Genomic DNA, 19,895 nt, shown 5'->3' on the forward strand with positions numbered 1-19,895 from the left:
CTCTAGCCCCCTAAGCCTCTCCTTCACTGCAGCAAGCCACTTTCCTCTCACCCCATTGACTTTTCTTCCTTTGGAGCTGCTGGTGGTGTGCTGGGGTCCCCGAGCTTGGTAGCAGGACTGAGCAGACAGTGGCCTGCATCACACTCGGGAGATGTGGGTGGTATGGGGGATTGAATCAGGGCATCAGTGCATGCAGGGCACATGTGTCCTATCATTGAGTCACAACACTGGGCCCCTCAAAAGGCTACCTTTGTAGGGGGCACACCCAGAAGTGCTTGGGGACTACTCCTGGTTCAGTGCTTGGGGGCTGTCCCCGTGGTGGTTATGCAATGTCAGGGATCACAGCAGGGCTTCCCATGTGTAAAGCATGTACTCCAGCCTGTTTTGTTATGCAAAAGGACCAGGGAGGTGGCTCAAATGGCTGAGCATAGGCTTTGCATACACCAACACCAGGTTCGATTCCTGGGACTGCATGGTTCCTCGAGCATCACAGTGGTCTCCAAGCACTGTCTCCAGAGTTGTCCTGAACACCGCTGGATGTGGCCCCCTTCCCGCAATCCCCCCACCTCCCAAAAAACCAAAGAAAGCATACAGTACTCCAAGACAGTGTGAGAGAATTGGGGAGATAGCTCCAAGGGATGTAAGGCCTGTATGAGGCCTCGAGTTTGATCCCTAACACTGCCTGGTTCCCCTTCATCTGCTTGCTGTGTGCTTCCCTATCCCCCCACCAGCCCGGTCAAGTGGAGCCCTGTAGATTCTCTACAGCACTGGGGAGGTCTCTGCCCCCAAAGACATGGAGGGGACGTTACACAAAGGCAGAACTGTGTCCCTTGGTTCCATATAAGGGTGCTCTCTCCTTCAGAACTTACATGTGAAGTGGTGGTGCTGGGAAGGTCTTCCTGGAAATTAAGGCTGGTGGCTGAGAGCTCATTTCATAGCATAAGGATTTGACCCAATTTAAAAATACTGGCAATATTTTGGGGACTGGGAAATCGTACAGGAGGAAGGTGCTGGCCTTGCTTGTGCCTGACCTGGGTTTAATCTCCAGTGTTCCATGTGGTCCCCCAGACACCACTGGAGTGATCCCTGAGCACAAGTGTAAACCCTGAGAACAGCTAGGTGTGGCCCCAAAACAAAACAACAAAAATATTGACAATATTTTAGAAAGATCAAACAGATTTCTCTGAACATTTTTTTTCTGGTGAAATATTAAGATGCATTTTGGCATGAAAGTGAGGATGAGAAAGGGATGGATAGAATGAAATCATTTCAAAGGTTCTCTCTTGCTTTAGCATTCGACTGTTTACTTTCTTTCTTTTTTTTTTTATTTTATTGAGTCACCGTGAGATAGTTACAAGCTTTCATGTTTGGGTTACAATCTCACAATGATCAAACACCCATCCTTCCACCAGTGCACATTCCCCACCACTTATATCCTGGGTATACCCCCCCTTTCCCACCCTCCCCCCTGCCTCCATGGCCGACAATATTCCCCATACTCTCTCTCTACTTTTGGGCATTATGGCTTGCAACACAGACACTGAGAGGTCATCTTGTTTGGTCCATTATCTACTTTCAGCACACATCTCCCATCCCAACTGGTTCCTCCAGGTATCGTTTTCTTAGTGCTCCCTTCTCTATTCCATCTGCCTTCTCCCCTCCACTCATGAAGCAGGCTTCCAGCTATGGGGCAATCCTCCTGGCCCTTGTATCTATCTATTGTCCTTGGGTTCGACTGTTTACTTTCTTCTTGTCATTTTACTTCTGAACTAGAGACCAAGGATCTTTAGTAAATGCAAAAGAGTATGAAATATTACAATAATAATTTCTCATGTTAACAGGACTTGACTTTACGTTTCAACAATGAATGTCTTAAATTTAAAATAATTAAATTTAGGGGAATTATAATGGTTGGGAAATAAATCACATAATTTATCATACAGTGAAACTTAGTGTCAGCAGAGCGATGACTTTATAGACAAGTTTAATGTGGGTTGATGTTCATAAAATTCTTTTATTTGACATTATCTTAATTTTCTTTGTTCTAGTCGCCAAGAAAGCTATATGCTTCTACATCTTGACAATTTCTAACAAAAACAAGCAAACTCATTACATAGCAGCTGTATACGGTCACAAGAAAGACATCCATATATGGACTTTAAGGTTAAGTCCAGACATGGTAGAAGGTGTCCAATTACAATGGGGTCAGGGCCTTGGGAACAGATGTGGGGGAGAGGGTGGCAAGGAGGAAGAAAACAAACTTGAGTACTTTTCTATGCAACACAATCTGTAATGTGTTTACCATGGTACCCAGTGAACAGCCAGCGGGACCACAGTGTGTTGAATCTGGTGCACAGGGAGACCTCGCTGCAGTAATTATTTTCTTTGTAATTAGACGTAATTATTGTGAAATGTAGCTAGGGGCTTGTCCAGAGTGAAATCAAACAAGAATTTCCAGAACTATCCCTGGGTCCTGTAGCAGCAAATGTCAAGTGGCTGGGGGAAAACATAACCAATAATTATAAACAGAGCTGGAGAGGGAAGCGTGGGTAGTTAGACATACTTCAAAGGGCTGCATGAGATGTTTGGGACGTGTCCTTGGGAAATCCTTCAAAAATGAGTCACATCGGGATTGGGGCAAAGCAAAGAAGGCGGCAAGAAAGGAACCACAGCTTCGAGCCAGATCAGAGAAACGTTCCCGAGGCCAGCTTGGAGATCAGGGTCCGGATTAGACTCCACCCGCTCACGGTCCCAGTCCCGCCCCGCCAGCCCTTTCACTCCTGGGGCTCCGGCCAGCCTGAACCTCGGCTCCCGCTCCGCCCACCGACCCCAGAACCTGGCTCCGCCCACCCAGCCTGCGCGATCCTCGCTCCGCCCGCTGTGGCTCTGCTGCGACCGGCCCCGCCCATCCCGTTCGGAGCCCGCCCCCTACCACAAGACCCCGCCCCCCCGGGAGCCAGTCCCGCCCTCCCGGCGCTAACCACGCCCTCTACAACAGTAGACCACCGCCCACTCCCGGAGCCAGCCTCGCCCCCGGCGCTAACCACGCCCCTCCCAGGGCCGGTCACGCCCCTCCGGGTCTGGCCACGCCCCCTCCGCGCGCGGAGCCGGGGGCGGGGCGGGTCGGGAGTTGCCGCTCGCAGCGGGCGGGGATCCTCGGCGGAGTTACGGGAAAGTTGGTCCGAGTTCCTGGAGTTTCGGGCTCGGCCGGCCGGTGTCCCGGCTCCTGTGGTCGCCCAGGCCCTCGCCGCCCGCCTGGGCCCTCCTCCCGCCCCGCCGCCATGGAGCAGCCGCCCGCGCCCAAGAGGTACGGGATCCGGGGTCGGCGCGGGCCGGCTAGGCCGGGCGGGAGCTGCGGGCCTGCGGCGCGCCGGGGGCGGGAGGCGGCCGCGGGTGTCCACGCGGCGGCCGGGGGGGCCTGCGGGGGGGGGCCGGGCCTGGCGCGCGGGCCGGGCAGCCGGGGCGACGGGCTGCGGGTCCTTCCAGCTCGCGGGGGGCTCTTGCCGCCCGCCGATCCCGAGTGGGCAGCGGGCCGGCGCTTGCTTGCCCGTGGAAGGCTCCAGCAGCTTGCAGAAGTTGCTCTGGACGCTCCCCACTGACAGGTGCTCCTCCCCCCCCCCTCAGCCCCCAAGTTCTAAAGAAATTTGCTTGGGGGGACGTCAAATGAGAACCCCACCCCACCTCCACCGCCGCCCCCCATGCACGGTTGTTCTGCTTTCTCTGTTCATCTAGGAAAAAAAAATAACCATATTTTGGCATTTCACTCCTGGCGTGTGTTGGCTTTGGAGGCCAGGCGCTTCGGCACCGCGCCCTGGGACCACCCTCGCAAGCTCAGAGCAGACCCCGCGTGATGGGACTTCCTGCACGTGCATTTCGGGCCCCCTCGGGGAATGGGCATCCCACCGGCTCGCTCCCAGGTCGCGGGCCGCGTGCCAGTCGGCTTGTTCACCGGCTCTGGCCCCCACCTCCCCTGTCCTGAGATGAGGCACCGGAGAGCTGGCGTGTGCTGGAGGCAGGTGGGGACCGGGGGAGCGGCTGTGAATTGTGACCTGGAGGCCTGGACACCATCTGTTCAGGTGGAATGAAAGAGGGGTGTCAAGGGGTTCCCCAAGGAGGCCTGATATCACACAGAGCCACCAAGACACCTTTCTGCTGCTGTTGACAGGCCTCCAGGTTTCAGTACTTTAGAGGAAGATGGGAAGCACGACCCCCCTTTTCTGTTGGGGGGGGCAACAGGCTGTCAGACTGGCTGGGTCAGCTCTGAAGCCTTGAAGCAATTTCCATTGGTTGACTCTGGAGCCCCATCTTTCTCCCTCATGCCCCCACCCTCCCACCCCGTTGTTGTGGTAAGGGAACCCCATGTGTCAGGGGAACCCTCTTTTCTCTGTCAAAGGTCCGTGAGCACTTAAATTTTTTGGTGTGGTGCTGGCACCTTTCACAGACTTGTTTTTTTTTTGCTTTTTGGGTCACACCCAGCGATGCTCAGGGGTTACTCCTGGCTTGGTTACTCCTGGCTTTGCACTCAGGAATTACTCCTGGCGGTGCTTGGGGGACCATATGGGATGCCAGGGATCGAACCTGGGTCGGCCGCGTGCAAGGCAAACGCCCTACCCGCTGTGCTATCGCTCCGGCCCCTCACAGACTTGTTTTTGCCAGAGGCACTTATATTGATTCAAGGTCAGCATTTGTGTGTGTGTGTGTGTGTGTGTGTGTGTGTGTGTGTGTGTGTGGCGGTGCTAGGACTTATTCCTGACTCTGCACTCAGGGATCACTTCTGGCAGTGCTCAGGGGACCATGTGGGGAGTCAGATATTGAATCTGGATCAGCCAAGTGCCCTACCTACTATACTATCTCTCTGGCCCCCAGGGGCAGCATTTTTGAAGAGCAGAAGATGTGTGCTATTAATTTCTCATGCTTAAATCTCTTAAAATTGTTTTCTTTCTGGTTATTATTTCTCTCTTGGGCCATTCCCTGTGGTGCTCAGGGGCTACTCCTGGCCCGGGATGTAGGGGATGCTCCTGGGGGTTGCCATGTGGTGTTGGCCACTGAGCCTGGGTGTTCCACATGTGAAGCCCCGCCTGCTGTGTGCTCTCTCACGCTCGCATTTTCCTTTTTCAGAATATTGTTGACTCCTCTGAGCATCTCTGCTGAGTGGGCCGGAGCCGAGGCCCAGCTGGCCCCAGGGAAGGCTGGGACAGGGGTGCCTGTCCTGGGGGTTTTGTGTTACTTACTGATCATCGCCGTGTGATGCTTAAGTCCATTCACCAGTCATCCTGCTTCCCGGAACTTAGCACTTTACATCAGTCCGTTTCATTGCCCTGAGACCTAGGGGTCCGGCTTTGCAGCTTCCTCTGCTGGGACTAAATTCAGTTTCTTCATCTGTAAGATGGCAGGGTTGGGGTTGGCCGTGCTCCCTGATATACTCAGGGTTGTCTGGGCTTCTGGAACGGAGCTTGGCGAGGCTCACTCCCTTGGTCAAGAGGATGGGCTGCCCGTGACTTGCGTGGGGTTCCGTTGCTCTGCTATGGTCCTCGCCAAAGCCATCCTGCTGTTCCCGGCCGGGGTCCCAGCCCCGGGATCATCTGCCGGAGAGGCGGTGCTCTGGGACTCACATGGCCCCATGTCAGTTGCTGATGCACAGTCTGTGACTTGGGGCTGCTGCTCCGCTGATGCTCCCCACTTTGCTCTGTTGTTGCTGTTGTGGTGGTGTGACCGCCGTGTCCCCTTGACTTGGTCACTTTGCTGGGAGCCACACTTTGGCTGATGAATTGCCTGGCCCAGGGTGTCACACCTGGTTGTGGTGCATTTGTGTCATGCTACTTGGGTGATGGCTTGGGGATCAGAGAGCCCGCGTGGCACTCCCTGAGGGGGGTGGGGGGCGATCGCATGGGTGGAACCCGAAGTTCTTGTGTACCTTGCTGGCTTTGCCGAGGAGCCACCTGCCCTGGCCCGCGGTGGCGGTGACTTTCTTAGCAGACTCATTCCTGCATTCTTGCACTCCTGTTTGTTTCCTGTCTGTGCTGGGCCAGATCACATGTTCCGTCAGGATCCCTGCCTGTGTTTCCCCCGTTCCGCTTGGTTTACAGCACTGCTCCAATCCGGTGGCTTCAGTGGTTCTGACTCTGGGGGCAGGAGATGGTACAGTGATTAGGGCACATGCCAGACATCTGGTGCCACATGGTCCCGGGGCATCTTTGGGGGCAGCCCTGGAGACTCCGGAGCACTGTCAGGGTGGTACTTCAGTAGTCTCATGTCCTCAGGCCCTGGCATTCTGGCCTGGTTTGCTGAGAATCACCGGGAGGCCCCAGAACTCCTGAGCACTGCTTGGGAGACCCTTCGCCAATCTCCCCAGATGCTTTTGGGCCCTAGACACTCTTCACAGCAGAAAGGCATGTGGGGTACAGGGTGCCAGGGTCAGGGCCCAGGAGTGGGGTCCCGGCTCCTCCGCTGATCCTGCCTGCTGCCTCCAGAACTCTCGTGGGAAGTGGAGTTCTGCCTGGGAAGCCCTGATTGGTGTTGCTAAGCCATCTCTCCCTTCCGTCAGGCGGCATTACAAGAATGTTTATGCATTTATTCATTTTTTTAATGGGGATATTTGTCTACTTAGAACTGGAGTCCCCCTCACTTGTCTCAGCCTTTAGTTCCAGATTCTGTTACTGTCCCAGAAAAAAGTGTCCGCACGAAGGTGCCCTGTTCTTTTGTTGTTGTTGTTGGGATGGGGTAGGGGACACACCTGGTGGAGCTCAGGGATCACTTCTGGCGGGCTCAAGGGACCACAGGGGGTGCCAGGGATCCCACCCTGGCCAGGTGTGTGCAAGGCAAGCACCTAACCTGCTGTACTTTTCTGCCCTCTTCCCTGTTCTTTGTATGGGTCTAGGCTGTGGGTATTGCTGGCCGAGGTTTGCCGGGGATCCGACCTGGGGAATCACGCTTGCAAAGCCTGCCCTTCACCATTGAGCACTCCCTCGGCTCTGGGAGCAGCTCCGTTTTCCCATAAGGACTGTGTGCTATTTCTTTTTTTTTTTTTCAATCTGGACTTTATTGATCTAATAAAATTACATTAAGAATTGAAATGAATTATACATTTTTGTGCTCATGTTTCCCCCATACAAAGTTCGAGAACCCATCCCTTCACCAGTGCCCATCCTCTACCACCAGTAAACCCAGCATCCCTCCCACCCTCCCCAGTCCCGTCTCCCCCTCCACCCCACACTGCCACTATGGCAGGGTATTCCCTTTTGTTCTCTCTCTCTGATTAGGTGTTGTAGTTTGCAATAAAGGTGTTGAGTGTGGCCATTGTGTTCAGACTGTGTGCTATTTCATTTGCAGGAATATATACTTTGTTCTCCTCTGCTTCAAAAACATCTTTTCGAGTTCTTAATCTAAGAGATGTCTCTATACTCCTAATTGGTGCCATTAGAGTACATGCCATTGTTACATCATTTTTTTTTTCAGTACAAAATTTTGCCTTCATTTAGATTTTTGGACTATACCTGGTGGTGCTCAGGGCTGATTCCTGGCTCTGTGCTCAGATCACTTCTGCTGGGGCTCAGGGGAACATATATGGTATCAGGGATTGAACCCAGGTTAACCATAGCACAAAACAAGCACCTGATAATGACTAATTCAGTAAATCTTTTTTTTTTTCCCTTTTTTTGGATCATACTCAGAGATGCTCAGGAGTTACTCCTGGCTGTGCACTCAGGAGTTACTTCTGGAAGTGCTCGGGGAACCATATGGGATCCTGGAAATCAAACCCTGGTTGGCCACATGCAAGGCAAATGCTCCACCTGCTCTACTATTGCTCCGGCCCCTAGTTCAGTAAATCTTTATGTGCCACCACTCAGCCTCCGGCATCAAATAGTGCCAGTTCAGGTGAAGTGCCTCAGCTTCCCTCTCCCGGTTCCCACACACGCATCACTGCCTCACCTCCACGGACTGGGGTGAGGCGGCTGTGACTGACGCTGAGCGCCGCTTCTTGGGGTGCTGCTTCTCTCCTGGGGTGGGAGAGTCCACCGTGCCCCCAGTCTAGGGATCACCCGGAAGGGCTGCCTCCCCTCTCCGCATCGACTCAGTGGCCCTGCGAGGCAGTTATCAAACAGGGTCACTGGGCATGGCCCCCCACACCACTACTGTGGGGTCCCAGGGGACCTGTTAGACCACCCCCCTCATTTCCTATAAGCACTTATCAGGGCTCTTGAAAGTCCTATCAAAAGGAAGCCCACCGTGAAGGGAGCCCCCCCAGAATGGCTATTCATCGCTCACTTTTTGGGAGGTTAAGTGGATCAGGTTTCTTTGTAGGAAAACTGGTAGGGGGGATGGAAAATGACCACAGAGTAGGTCAGTTTTGAGGGATAGACAAGGAACTGGCCTGGACAAGGCCTGGCCTGGCTCTCTTCCTTGGTCTTACTTCTATTTCTGTCCTGATGTCTTTTGTTGAAACTGCTGACCGTGAACCCCCACGTGGGTTATGACCCACACTGTGGAAAAGCACCGTGGCCTGTAGCATATCAGCAGTCACAAATGGATCTCACATCCCACTTGCCCCAGTGGCACTACCAGACACCTGGAGTAGGGCATTGTAGAGCTTGGACAGACGTGCAGAGAGCCTCGAGGATGCTAAAAAGCAAAACAAACAAGAAGGTGCTCGAAAGAGAAGCAGTGAGGGGGAGAGGAAGCTATTAGTTAAAAGCTGCAGTAATGTGAACGTTTTCCTTTTGCTGGTTTGTTTTTGGGCCACATCCAACTTTGCTCAGGGCTTCTTTCTGGCTCTCCGTGCTCAGGGATCACTCCTGCTGGTGCCGGGTCACCCTCTGGTTTGCTGGGCACTGAGCCTGGGTCAGCTGTGTGCAAGATAGTACCCCTGCCTGCTGTCCTATCTGGCCCAGAACACTTTCTGTATGTCCTGGTGGGAGTCATGGAGCTCCGGTGCTCTGGGTGACAGAGCTCTTGAAGGGGAATGTTCCCCTGGAAGGGGGCAGCCAGGCAGAGGCTCCTTGGCTGTCTGTGTCGAATGTGCTCCGGAAGGGCCCGGCTCCATTAGCCGAGCACGCTTTCGTCGTGCACCATTGGATGGGAATGTTGTCTTCTCGTGTGCACGATTTTGCTTGAATTTCTCTTGTTAGGATGCTTCTAATTTCTAGACACTCTTATAACTGAGATTTTACACTTGAATTGTCTTATCACAACTATTTCTTTTTCTAGTCTTAAATTCAGTGAAGGAAAGTAATGTGTGTGTGTGTGTGTGTGTGTGTGTGTGTGTGTGTATGTATGTACACATGTTTGAGTGTAAAGTAAGCCCTGTGATGCCATGATCATTAGGTACAAACCACTTTTAACTTGTTAAGAGGGATACTTGAAAGGTTTTTTCTTGAAACATGACTGGAGAAAGTGAGAATTATGAAAAGTTGTTAACAGATAGCACAGCGGTTGGGCTTCCGCCTTTTACTCGGCCAACCCGAGTTCGATTCCTCTGCCTTTCTCGGATAGCCCGGCAAGCTACCGAGAGTATCTCGCCCACACGGTAGAGCCTGGCAAGCTACCCGTGCGTATTGGATATGCCAAAAACAGTAACAATAAGTCTCTCAATGAGAGACGTTACTGGTGCCCGCTCGAACAAATCAATGAGCAACAGGATGACAAAAAATGATTAGATGCACGCATATTGGCATGTGGGTTTGGGAGTAGGCTATAGAGTTTATACAATTCCGTACGTGAACGAAGATAGGCGATTGAGTCTAGTTTTTATTTTCCATTTGAACTTGGGTCACGTCTGGTGGCACTCAGGGGCTACTCCTGGGCTGCTTGGGGACTTGAACCCAGACCTCCTGTGTGCACAGTGTGTGCTCAGCCCACTAGGGAGCTCTGACCCCACAGGGGAACGTTTTGTATGGGAGGAAGGAGGAAGCCAGGAGGAGTGGTCAGTGCCCTCTGTTCTTTGTAGTCACGTGGTTCCTCCCATCTCCATTGGGCTGCCCCCTTCTCCTGTTTCTGAAACGGTTTTTTCTTTTCTTCCCTCCCTGCGGAGTGCCCATGGCAGAAACAGGCTGCTGGGCTCGACTCATTTCACATTTACTCTTGTGTTCAGTCGTTGGGAAGGGACCATGGCCCCCGCGCCAGACCCCGGTGATCAGTAGCCAGGCCCCAACTTGGTGCTGAGCTGTGCGGGAGCGCTGTGGCCTGTGTCGTGGAGACCGGTGGAACCCTGTCCCTTTCGAGGACAGTCCTGGAGGCTTCCTGAGCAGGTGCTGCGTGGGCAGTGGCATAAGGGTGATGAGTGTTCCGGGTGGAAGGGGAGCTGTGTGTGTGGCGGCTGAGCTCAGACTCTGACCACTGCTTCAGAGCATGGGGGCTGTCAGTGAAGGGGCTTGAACGGGCCATTCAGGGCCTGGAGCTGAACTTGGGGGCAGTTTTTGTAGCCCCTGGGCTGGAATCCGTGGCAGGTAGGTCTGGGGCTTATTTTGGAGTGAGACTTGAACTCGCCCATAGACTCGAGGTGGGGAAGTGGAGGAAAGGGTCAGTCCTGGCCCTGCGGGTTTGGGTAGGGGGTGGCTCTCTGGGGGTGGAGCAGAGACGGCTGTAGAGAGGAACAGATGTGGGTGTCTGGGGTCTCAGTTCCAGCTCCCCTTAGCTCAGAGGGCTGGAGCATGAGCTTTGCCTGTGCGAGCCCCAGGGAAAGAATTATAATCTCGACTGGAGAGACAGTACAGCGGGGTGGGCACTTGCCTTGCACAAGGCCATCCGGGTTCGCCGGCATCCCATAGGATCCCCCGAGCATGGCCAGGAGTAATCCCTGAGCAATGCTGGGTGTGACTCCCCAAAACAAAGCAAGACAAAAACAAAAAACCAATAGCAAAAAGAATTCCAGTCTTCCCAGAAAGCGAATTGGATCCGCTGGAAATGTGGTGTGAGTTGGCTCCCTTGGACGAGGGAGGAAATAGTGAGCCTTGACGAGGCCACAGTGCAGATGGGAACATGCCGAGGTTTGGCTGTGGGCACGGCCAAGGTCCTGGGAACTTGGAGAAGAAATCTTAATTTTGGTTTGGCTTGGTTTTGGTGTCATACCCAGGGGCTGTTCCTGGGGGTGTCAGGGGACCATGATGTGTGGGGATGGACCTGGGCCTCCCACATGCCCCCACTGCACTGTCTCTCTGGCCCCAGATAAATCTTTATAGCAAGACAAAACATCGGTGAAAGTGCTTGGCCAGGTGAGTCGGTGTAAAGCAGGCAATTTGCAGCACACAGCAGGTTAAGAAACAGAACTTTGCCTCTTTTTCCTGGTCCCTTCTCTGAGCTCTCCCCCCAGCTCCATTGCCCCCTCGTAGCAGTGACTGTGCACGGCCGGGCGCCGTCGGGGAGCCTTGCCCTTTGAACATGGTTTTGATGCTCATCACCTGTAATCAACAGGTTCGCTGCCATTTCCCTTTTCCGGCTGAAGAGCTGGACTCTGGGAAATGTAGTTTCCCCATGGCCTGCAGTGGCTTCCCACTGGTGAACGTGCCTGTTTGTTTTCCGGATCTCCTGCAGGTGGGCTGGGTCGGGTTGGCAGTCCGGGCGTGTGGCTCCCTGTCTCTGACCCGAGGTGTCAGCAGCGCTTCACGGCTGGGGCTTCGTTCTGCTTATCCGCTTGGAGGTTTCCAACGCTGACGTTCAACCTCATTTTGTTTTCATTTTCATGTGTGTTTTTTCTTCCTGTGGTGCCAGGGGTTGAACTCAGCCCTCGCTCTTCCCAGCGAGGCCCGTGTGTTCGCTGTGGAGCCCATGCTGACACCCGAGGTGGCTCAGGGCATCTGGCCCGTTACCTGCTGGCATAGGTCACAGCTTCTTGCCCTTTGCCCCACCCTGGCCCCTTCTGACCTTGCTTCCTTCCCGTTGCCACCTTATCCCACCAGTTGGTCCCCTAATGTCACTCCCCAAATGAGATTCTTTTCTGTGGCTCCATTGAGCTCTCTTGAGGGCCCGCAGGGGTCCGTATAGGCCCTGGTGAGAAACTGGTGTAGTTTATACAAGAAAGACTTCCCATTTGTTTATTTAATGTTTTGGGGCCACACCTGGCTGCGTTCAGGGCTTACTCCTGACTCTGTGCTCAGGGTTCACTCCTAGTGGGCTCAGGGGACCATAAGGGGTACTTGGATTAAACCCAGTTTGGCTGTTTGCAGAGCAAGTGTCCTGCCCACTGTACCATCTCTCTGGCCCCCAGACTTTCCTTTTATTGATTTCTGGGGGAAGGTGCTGGATATGGAGCCTGGGGTCTCACATGTACCAACCCTACCCGGTGTGTTACTCCAGACCCACAGCCTGGCTGTTTGCCAGTTGTCTTTTCCTGAGGTGTCTCTGAGCAGCAGTGCCCAGGTGCTGTGGGGACCCCTCCCAGTGCCACTCAGCCCAGAGTGTGGTGTCCCGGCATGCTGGGTGTCAGCGTTCCCTGACCCCTAGGGTCTAATTTAGATGATGACTTCGTTTCCTGTTTTTTTTTTTCCCCAAAGGAAATCTGTTCCTTGTGTTTAAATGCTCCCATTAGCCAATGGATTTAAATTTAATATAAATGGACCTTAGTCCTTGGCAGGGCCTGTCACTGAAGCCCAGAGTGTTCCATCTCTGGTCAGTGGGGATCCCTCCAGGAGACCGTGACCCTGGTGGTCTTGGACGGCTTCTGTGCTTCTTTGTGTTGTGTGACAGTCAAGCCTCACTGGATCCACTCTCTGGCCCAGATCTGGAACCATCCGATTTCCCACGAAGCCCTGGGTTCTGTTTCATTTCTTTACTGTTTGTGGGGGACTCTCAGGCGGTACTGGGGGTGGAGTGGGTGGGGCCACTCTTGAGGGTTCTCTCACAGCTGGCTGATGTTTCAGTGGAGGGGGGTGCGCAGACTGCAGAGCTTTGGGCCCTGCGCTTCTGGCATTACCCGTGCCACGCCAGGGGTGCTCCGGGCCTCCAGGCTGCTTGAGGACTGCGTGGGCCGGGACTGAGCCGGAGTGGACTGCGTGCGGGGCAAGTGCTGGCTCTGTGCCTGCTCTCTGCCCCCAGCCCTGCCTTCCTCCAGACAGTCTATCTCACGGGTGGGAGGGTGGTCTCCGTCCAGGGCCGGCAGAGTCTCTTAAGGACGGGCTGGGCGGTGCCTCCGTCTCTGCGGTGTGTCTGGGCTGTGGCCCAAGGGGGGCGTTTCGGCAGGTTGCTCAGTGACAGCTGTCCTTGGGGCTTCACGCTCGAGTCTTCCCGAATACAGCTGGCTGGTGTGTGGTTCCCCATACACCACCAGGAGGGACCCCTGAGCACAGAGCCAGGAGTAAGCTCAGAGCACAACTGGGTATGACCCCCAAATCAAAACCAAAGTCAGCACCTGCCGGTTGACTGCACTGGTTACTGCCAGGCCACGGGAGACCTTAGTGAGCACCCATGTGCCACTAGGGTATGAAACTGTTCTTCAGGCTGGAGAGTATCGGGATTACCGTAATTGCTTGGCATGTGGTTAACCTGGGTTTTATCCTAGCAGCACATATGGTCCCCAGCTCCAACCAGGAATGATCACTGAGCACAGAGCCAGGAGCATCAGCCTTGAGCACTGTCTGATGTGCACCCCCCTCAGCCCCAGTTGCCCACTTGGACTGAATTCCAGTGTTAGAAATAATCAAGGGGCCAGGGATAGAGCTCAGTGGAGAGCTGTTTGCTTATGAGGCCCTGGCTTGAACTCCAATTGGGTGTGTGTGTGTGGGGGGGGAGGTGGATCGTCATTTTGGAGCATTACCGCAGACTCACAGTGTCACCCAAGTGAGTAGGAGTTCAGAGGGCGTCTGACCCCATGCAGGCATGTTAGACTCATCTCCAAGGGCGGGGCATTTGGGCTCCTTGTCTTTCTTGCAGTGACCTTCCCCATGCCCTCCCCCGATTAGACACAGTTCTATTTTCAGATTCTATTTTCTTCTCTTAAAAAAAAGAATTCAAGGAGGTAGAAATAATTCCAATTTCTCAAAGCAGAAATTCTTTTCTTTTTCTTTTTTTCTTTTTTGTTTTTTGGGTCATACCCAGCGATTTTTCAGGGGTTACTCCTGGCTCTGCGTTCAGGAATTACTCCTGGTGGGCTCGGGGGACCATATGGAATGTTAGGGATTGAACCCGGGTCGGCTGCGTGTAAGGTAAACGCCCTCCCCACTGTACTATCATTCCGGCCCCACAGAAATTATTTTCGAGGGACACCAACAGGACACTATCTCTCAGTCTTCCCCCTTACTCTAGGTTGCAGGAGCCCCAGAGAGAGAAATCCTCAGAAGCAGCGTCCAGAGTGCTGTTCCTGCATGGTGAACCTGGCCGAGCGGTCAGGCCCAGGGGGCCCTCCAGTGCCGGCAAGACCGAGGCGTCCCCCCGACGTGGTCCCCTCTGCTCGGGAAAGCTGGTGCGCATGAGCCGGAGGCAGAGCGTGGAGTGTCCGCATAGGCGGATCTTGGGCTTTCCTTCCAGCTGCCCTCTCATCCTTGCAGCCGGTGCGGTTCCCGCCAATATGTTCCTGCTTAAGATGATTGCGGCCACACCAGCAATAATACACCAGTTCTGCTCAGGACTCGAGGCAGGAGGCGGCCTTGCTTACAGACTCGTAATTTTTCTTCAAAGCTTGAAGTGGCAAAGGAAACTAGATGAACTGATGAGTTTTCAAGGGCGGCTAGTAGTACCTCTGGTCCGTATCACTGTGGGTTTTTCTACATGCCAGGGAACATGTTCATGAAGAAGTAACTGCTTTCATTTTTAATCAGTTAAAGAGTCTGTTCCCTTTTTGATATAAAATATTTATAAAATATTCCATAGCTATAGCTATTGGGTATTTTAAAATATGATGAATTTCATTGAAAATGATGAGACAGCTCCTTGGATTTCTTTAAAAAATTTTAAAATCTGTTTTTTCACTGGCCCATGAAAATGTTGGGACATTTCAAACATGCTGTTTATGTTGTCTGCATTTTCCAGATTTTTGTCTTTTGAAAAATTAGTGATAATGGAAGTGAATGCAGTAACATGTCTCTAGGGTTGAGGAAAAGAATGCAGTGTTTGTTGACTCGATACCATCTTGATATAAGAAATTAAGAGGAATCATCACTTTCCAGTTGAGGGTTAGTGAGAATTTTTTTTTTTTTTGCATGGTTTGGGGGAGTGTGTCATACCTAGCTGTGCTCAGGGCTTACTCCTGACTCTGTGCTCATCTGTTACTCCTGGTAGGGCTTTGGGAACCATATGTGGCGCCAAAGGACTTGAACCTGGATTGACAAGTGTCCTACCTGCTATACTATTTCTGCGGTGAAATAGTGGAAACATTATTCAAAAATAAAAATGAAGTATTCTAAGGGTGCAGGATGAAGAAATTCTGCTTCTTTTCCTCTATAGCTCTTTATGCCAGGAAGTGATAAGTTTAGCAGGCTTTCGGGCAGAGAGCCCGCCCTGAGAGGAAACGGTATGATAAAGCTGAAAAACAAGACTCCCATGGAATTCTCAAGTCGTCCACCTGTTGCACAATGTCTCCTTCCTTAGGTGGATTTCAGCTCATTTAATTTTAAATTATTTTTTTCAGTCAACAGTGAACTAATCTCCCCTAAAATTTAATGGTTTTTTTTCTGAAAGTAAATATATTATGGGGTCATCAGTCTTCACCTATTTTACTCTTAAAATGTTGATACTTGTGAAAGAGTTAAGAGCTCAAAGTTTAGAGTTAGAGAAACTTTGCAAATTCAGCCCCACCCTTTGCATGCACTCAGCTCTATGAGTGCTCTGTCTCTCTGTCTCTCTTTCTCTCACTGTCTCTGTGTCTGTATCTGTCTGTCTGTCTGTCTGTCTCTCTCTCTAACCAGGTTACTAACTAATTTCCACATGCACGCTCACTTCCCGGGCCTCGGTAAAAATAACTATCTTTCCTTGGGGTTGAGGCACTTCTCTTGCTGGTGGATGACCCTGCTGTGGTCCTGGCACCTTGTGTGGTGGGTTCCCTGAACACTGCCAGGAGGGACCCTGCCCAGGGGAAGCAGGGGTAAGCCCCGAGGGAGGCTGGGTACAGACTCAGAACCAAAAAGAAACAATGTATCGTCTTCCCTTTGGGCTCTGCAAGATGAAGTGCTTTGGTGATTGGCAAACCTTTGTCCTTAAAATAGTTTCTGAAGTGTTTCAAAATGTGTCTTTTTCGGACTAAACTTCTTACTTTCTAGGGTGATAAAAGGACAGCTTTCACTAAGATCCTTAGCTAGTACTTATGGTTATAAAAACTGAAGGTGTGGACAGCAATGGTAGAACAGGGGGTCACTGGGGCTCATCCCCTGGACTGGGGGTCCATATCCCACACCACATGTTGACCCTTCAGTCCTTCCAGGAGTGATCCCCGAGAACAGAGCCAGATCAGCCCCAAGCACCTCTGGGTGTGACTCCAAAACAGAAGCAAACAAACATTGAACTAGTTTCAGTTTATTTTATTTTATTTTTTTCGCGCGGTTTTGGATTTCTGTATTTTAGTATTTTAGTAACTAAGTCTAGGGAAATTTCTGCCAGAAATTGTATCATTGCAAGCTCGTACCCCGTCCCGAGATCTCGCGCACATCCCGTTTCTGCAAGCTCATACTTCTCTTTAGTGGTCCTTATAAGATGGTGGTCGCCACTCCTTCCCCCGCCCCCCAGAAAGGAAAAACGGAGAGAGAAAAACCTTTCCCCTCCTGGGGCGGTATGGGGCTGTGGCTTAGTTCACAGTCTAGAGACATTTCTGCAAGAAGCTACTGGTACCAAAAGTAGTTTAGCTGGCCTCTGGGTTCATGGTCATCCAGCAACGGAGAGGCCGCACTTGTGCAGCCACTCGGGTCACATCTTGGCGGAGAGTGGCGCTGGTCCTGACCCCTGAACTAGTTTCATTTTAGAGCTAAACACTTATCAAATTAAAATTTTTTTTTAAAAAAGCTTGCCCTTTTAAAAGCAAAGGGGAGCAGAACAAATAATCCTCAAATTTTATTAATCTGAGGTAAAATGTACTTCTTGGGTGGAAGTAGAAAAGATGATTAGCCATTGTAGATTCAAGATCAGTTTCATTACTTTGTATTTTAGAAAATGTTCATTACTTAGGACTGACTTTGAGACTTTTGGACACTGTTTAATGGTGGCATTTTGCAGGACAAACCTTTCAAGTGTTTTTAAACACTAGTGTCTTTCTAATAATATTTCAGATGAAACTGGCAGGACCTAAGACTAGAACTTACTTCCAAGTGAGACATTGTATGTAAGATGAAGCCAAGAGCTCAGCACAGCAGCAATAACAGCTAAGACTCAGCGGTTGCTATTAGTAACCAAGCAACAAACAGTGCTTTAGTGATCGGGAGATCTGCTGGAAGAGAAAAGGACGCCAGCACTGAAGTCAGGTGCTTTGGGAGAAAGAACCTTTATTTTTCCTGCAGAGTTGGAAACTTTTCCTCTTCTGCCAAATCTGTACTCTGGATGTGTCCCATGAGTTCGGATTTCCCCAGAAACCGAGAGAAACCTACCCCCTGCCTCCTATTCTACTTACTACTCACTACACCGCACATGCTAATGTAGGAAGCCTGCCTTGGTCTCTCTTAAAAGTCTTTAGCCAAAACACACCCAAATGAAAAATGGCTGGAAGAGTAATACCAAAATCGCACAAAAAGGTAGATGTTCTGCAGAACGAGTCGTCAGGGCAGTACAAACCAAAATAGCAGCGAGGTGCCACTTGACTCCGTAGGAGAGCGTGGCTACACGTGAGTGCATGCGTGCAGACCCCTGGACAGTACTGAGTGCTGGTGAGGGTAACAGCTGGAACCCGTGTGCATGGCCGGGGGAGTGTGAAACGGGGCTATCAGTTGTGGGGACCAGAGTGTCCCGCAGAGGCCAGTTCCACTTGTAGGCAGATACCCAGGTACACTAGGGACTGAGTTAGTCATCCTCTCCTCTGCCCAAGCTCAGAGGGGGAAGCTGCCCTACTCCCTGAGAGATGATGGGATGTGTCAGAGCGGCCCGTTACTCAGCCTCGAGGGGGAGTGGAATCGAGATTTCTGCCGAACCTCGGGTGAATCTTGAAATTATGGTGAGGGAAAGAAGTCGGACACCAAAGGACACGTGGATTAATACCACTGACACAAACTGCGTAGCTTGGGCCATTTCATGGAGAAGGAAGTGGACAGGTGTTGCCATGGCTGGCGTCAGGGTGCGGTGGATGCTGCTTCCTGAGTGAGGGTTTGGGTTTGGGAGGAGGGAGTTCTGGGAGGGCTAGTGATCATGCTCACACAAGATTGTCACCGTGTTCAACGCCCCTTCCTTGTATCCTCGAGAGTAGTCAAGTTCACCTCCTGCTGCTGTTTGCTCGCTGCTCAGTGTATCTCAGTCTCTTTGAGCAGAAGAAAAGTTGCAATCTACCTGCAAGCTTGCAAACTACCAGAGCTGGGAATCAGGAGAGTGTAGGACTCGGCTTTATACCTGGGCTGCTGCATAAGTGGGTAGATGCATTTGCATCTTTTTGGTTTTCATGGCGGCAAGTGGGGTAGGAGGGATTTATTCCTGACTCAGTACTTAGGAATCACTCCTGGTGGGGCTTGGGGGACCATGTGGGGTACTGGGCTTTGAACCCTAGTCAGTAGCATGCAAGGCAAGTGCTTTTCCCCCTGCGCTATTTCTCTGGATGTTATTTGCATTCTGGTGTGAGACTTTTGAGAAAGCCGGAGTTCCTGACTTCAGCGTAGGGTTCCTTCCTAAATTTTCCTTGCCCTCTTTGGTCTTTTTTTTTTTTTTTTGCTTTATTCAAACACTGGGGTGTACAAAGTTGTTCATAATACAGTTGTTATAGGCATTCAGTGTTGGAGCATTGAATGCCTGTAACAATACCACAACCCGTGTGACCTTCCCTCTACTGTTATCCCCAGTTTCCTCATCTACCCCCCAAAGCTGCCCACCTTGCAGCCACAAAATAATTTATTTTGTATTGGATGTTACAATGAAATGGCTAATGGAATTATCGAAAAACATTTCAGTAAAAGAAAATTTGTGAGAATCCTTAAATCTCACCAGGGGGTCATTTAAGTCACTATCTTAGGGTTTCCTAAGCTATTTGTTACTAGTTGAGCCTTCCGTGTTATTATTGTTGTTGTTTGAGCTTAGTTGGCGTCTAGGCTATTTTCCCATCTAATTTGCTGTGCCCTGCTACCTCTCAGTATTGTGGAATTGGGGGTGCCACATGGCTGCACATGTGGCTGTGTGCCGCAGGAAGTCTAGTATCTGTACAACTGGGCTGACGAGCTTCAGTGGCTGTGCTTGTATCTCTTCTGAGATTAGTGGTGAAGCCTCCGAGCGGGGCCCTTGCTTCCATGGCAGTGGCTCTGGGATGTGTCCTCTCTGGTTTATGTTAGCCATCTTTTTTTTTTCCATTTTCCTTATTGTGTGGGGAGTTGAACCCAGGGCCTCACTCATGCACGGCAAGTAAGTGCTGTACTGCTGAGCTGCATCCCAGCGTCTGTGCAGCTGTGTTTACAGGTGATTTTAGAGATGATCATATCTGCTTTCAGAGCAGGTTGAAATTCTTGGAAGAACTGTTTGCACATATTCATTGTAATCTCATTTGATTATTACTTATATATACATGTATATATATGTATATATATTTTTTCTTCTAGCTCAGAAGGGAAATTTTTTCTCTCCCCTGTTAATTTCTGTCTGACTTTTGAGTGTGGCCCTTTTCATGCTTTTTCTGACTCCTGTAAATCCATTTTTCCCCATCTTCGACTCCAGTTTCTTTCTCAGCCTTTGTTCTGTCTCAGGCTTCTCTGTTTCATGAGATGCTCTCACAGGGCAGGTTTTTTTTATCCTCACAGGGCAGAGAAAATGTGTCTGTTCTCTTAGTTGCAATTCTCTGATTTGTGAAGATTCCTCTCTGT

General features: G+C 51.4%; 1 protein-coding gene across 1 annotated transcript in view; it reads left to right on the plus strand.

Annotated features, from left to right (window-relative positions):
* The first annotated feature begins 3,135 nt into the window (after positions 1-3,135).
* Positions 3,136-19,895, plus strand: part of STK3 (serine/threonine kinase 3) — a 199,655-nt gene continuing 182,895 nt past the window's right edge. The window contains exon 1 of the mRNA XM_055129423.1: positions 3,136-3,307. Coding sequence (XP_054985398.1) covers positions 3,282-3,307 — 26 coding nt within the window. The 5' untranslated portion in view covers positions 3,136-3,281. The remainder of the gene's footprint in view (positions 3,308-19,895) is intronic.

Source organism: Sorex araneus, chromosome 2 (genome assembly GCF_027595985.1).
Source record: "Sorex araneus isolate mSorAra2 chromosome 2, mSorAra2.pri, whole genome shotgun sequence".
NCBI classification, from domain to species: domain Eukaryota; kingdom Metazoa; phylum Chordata; class Mammalia; order Eulipotyphla; family Soricidae; genus Sorex; species Sorex araneus.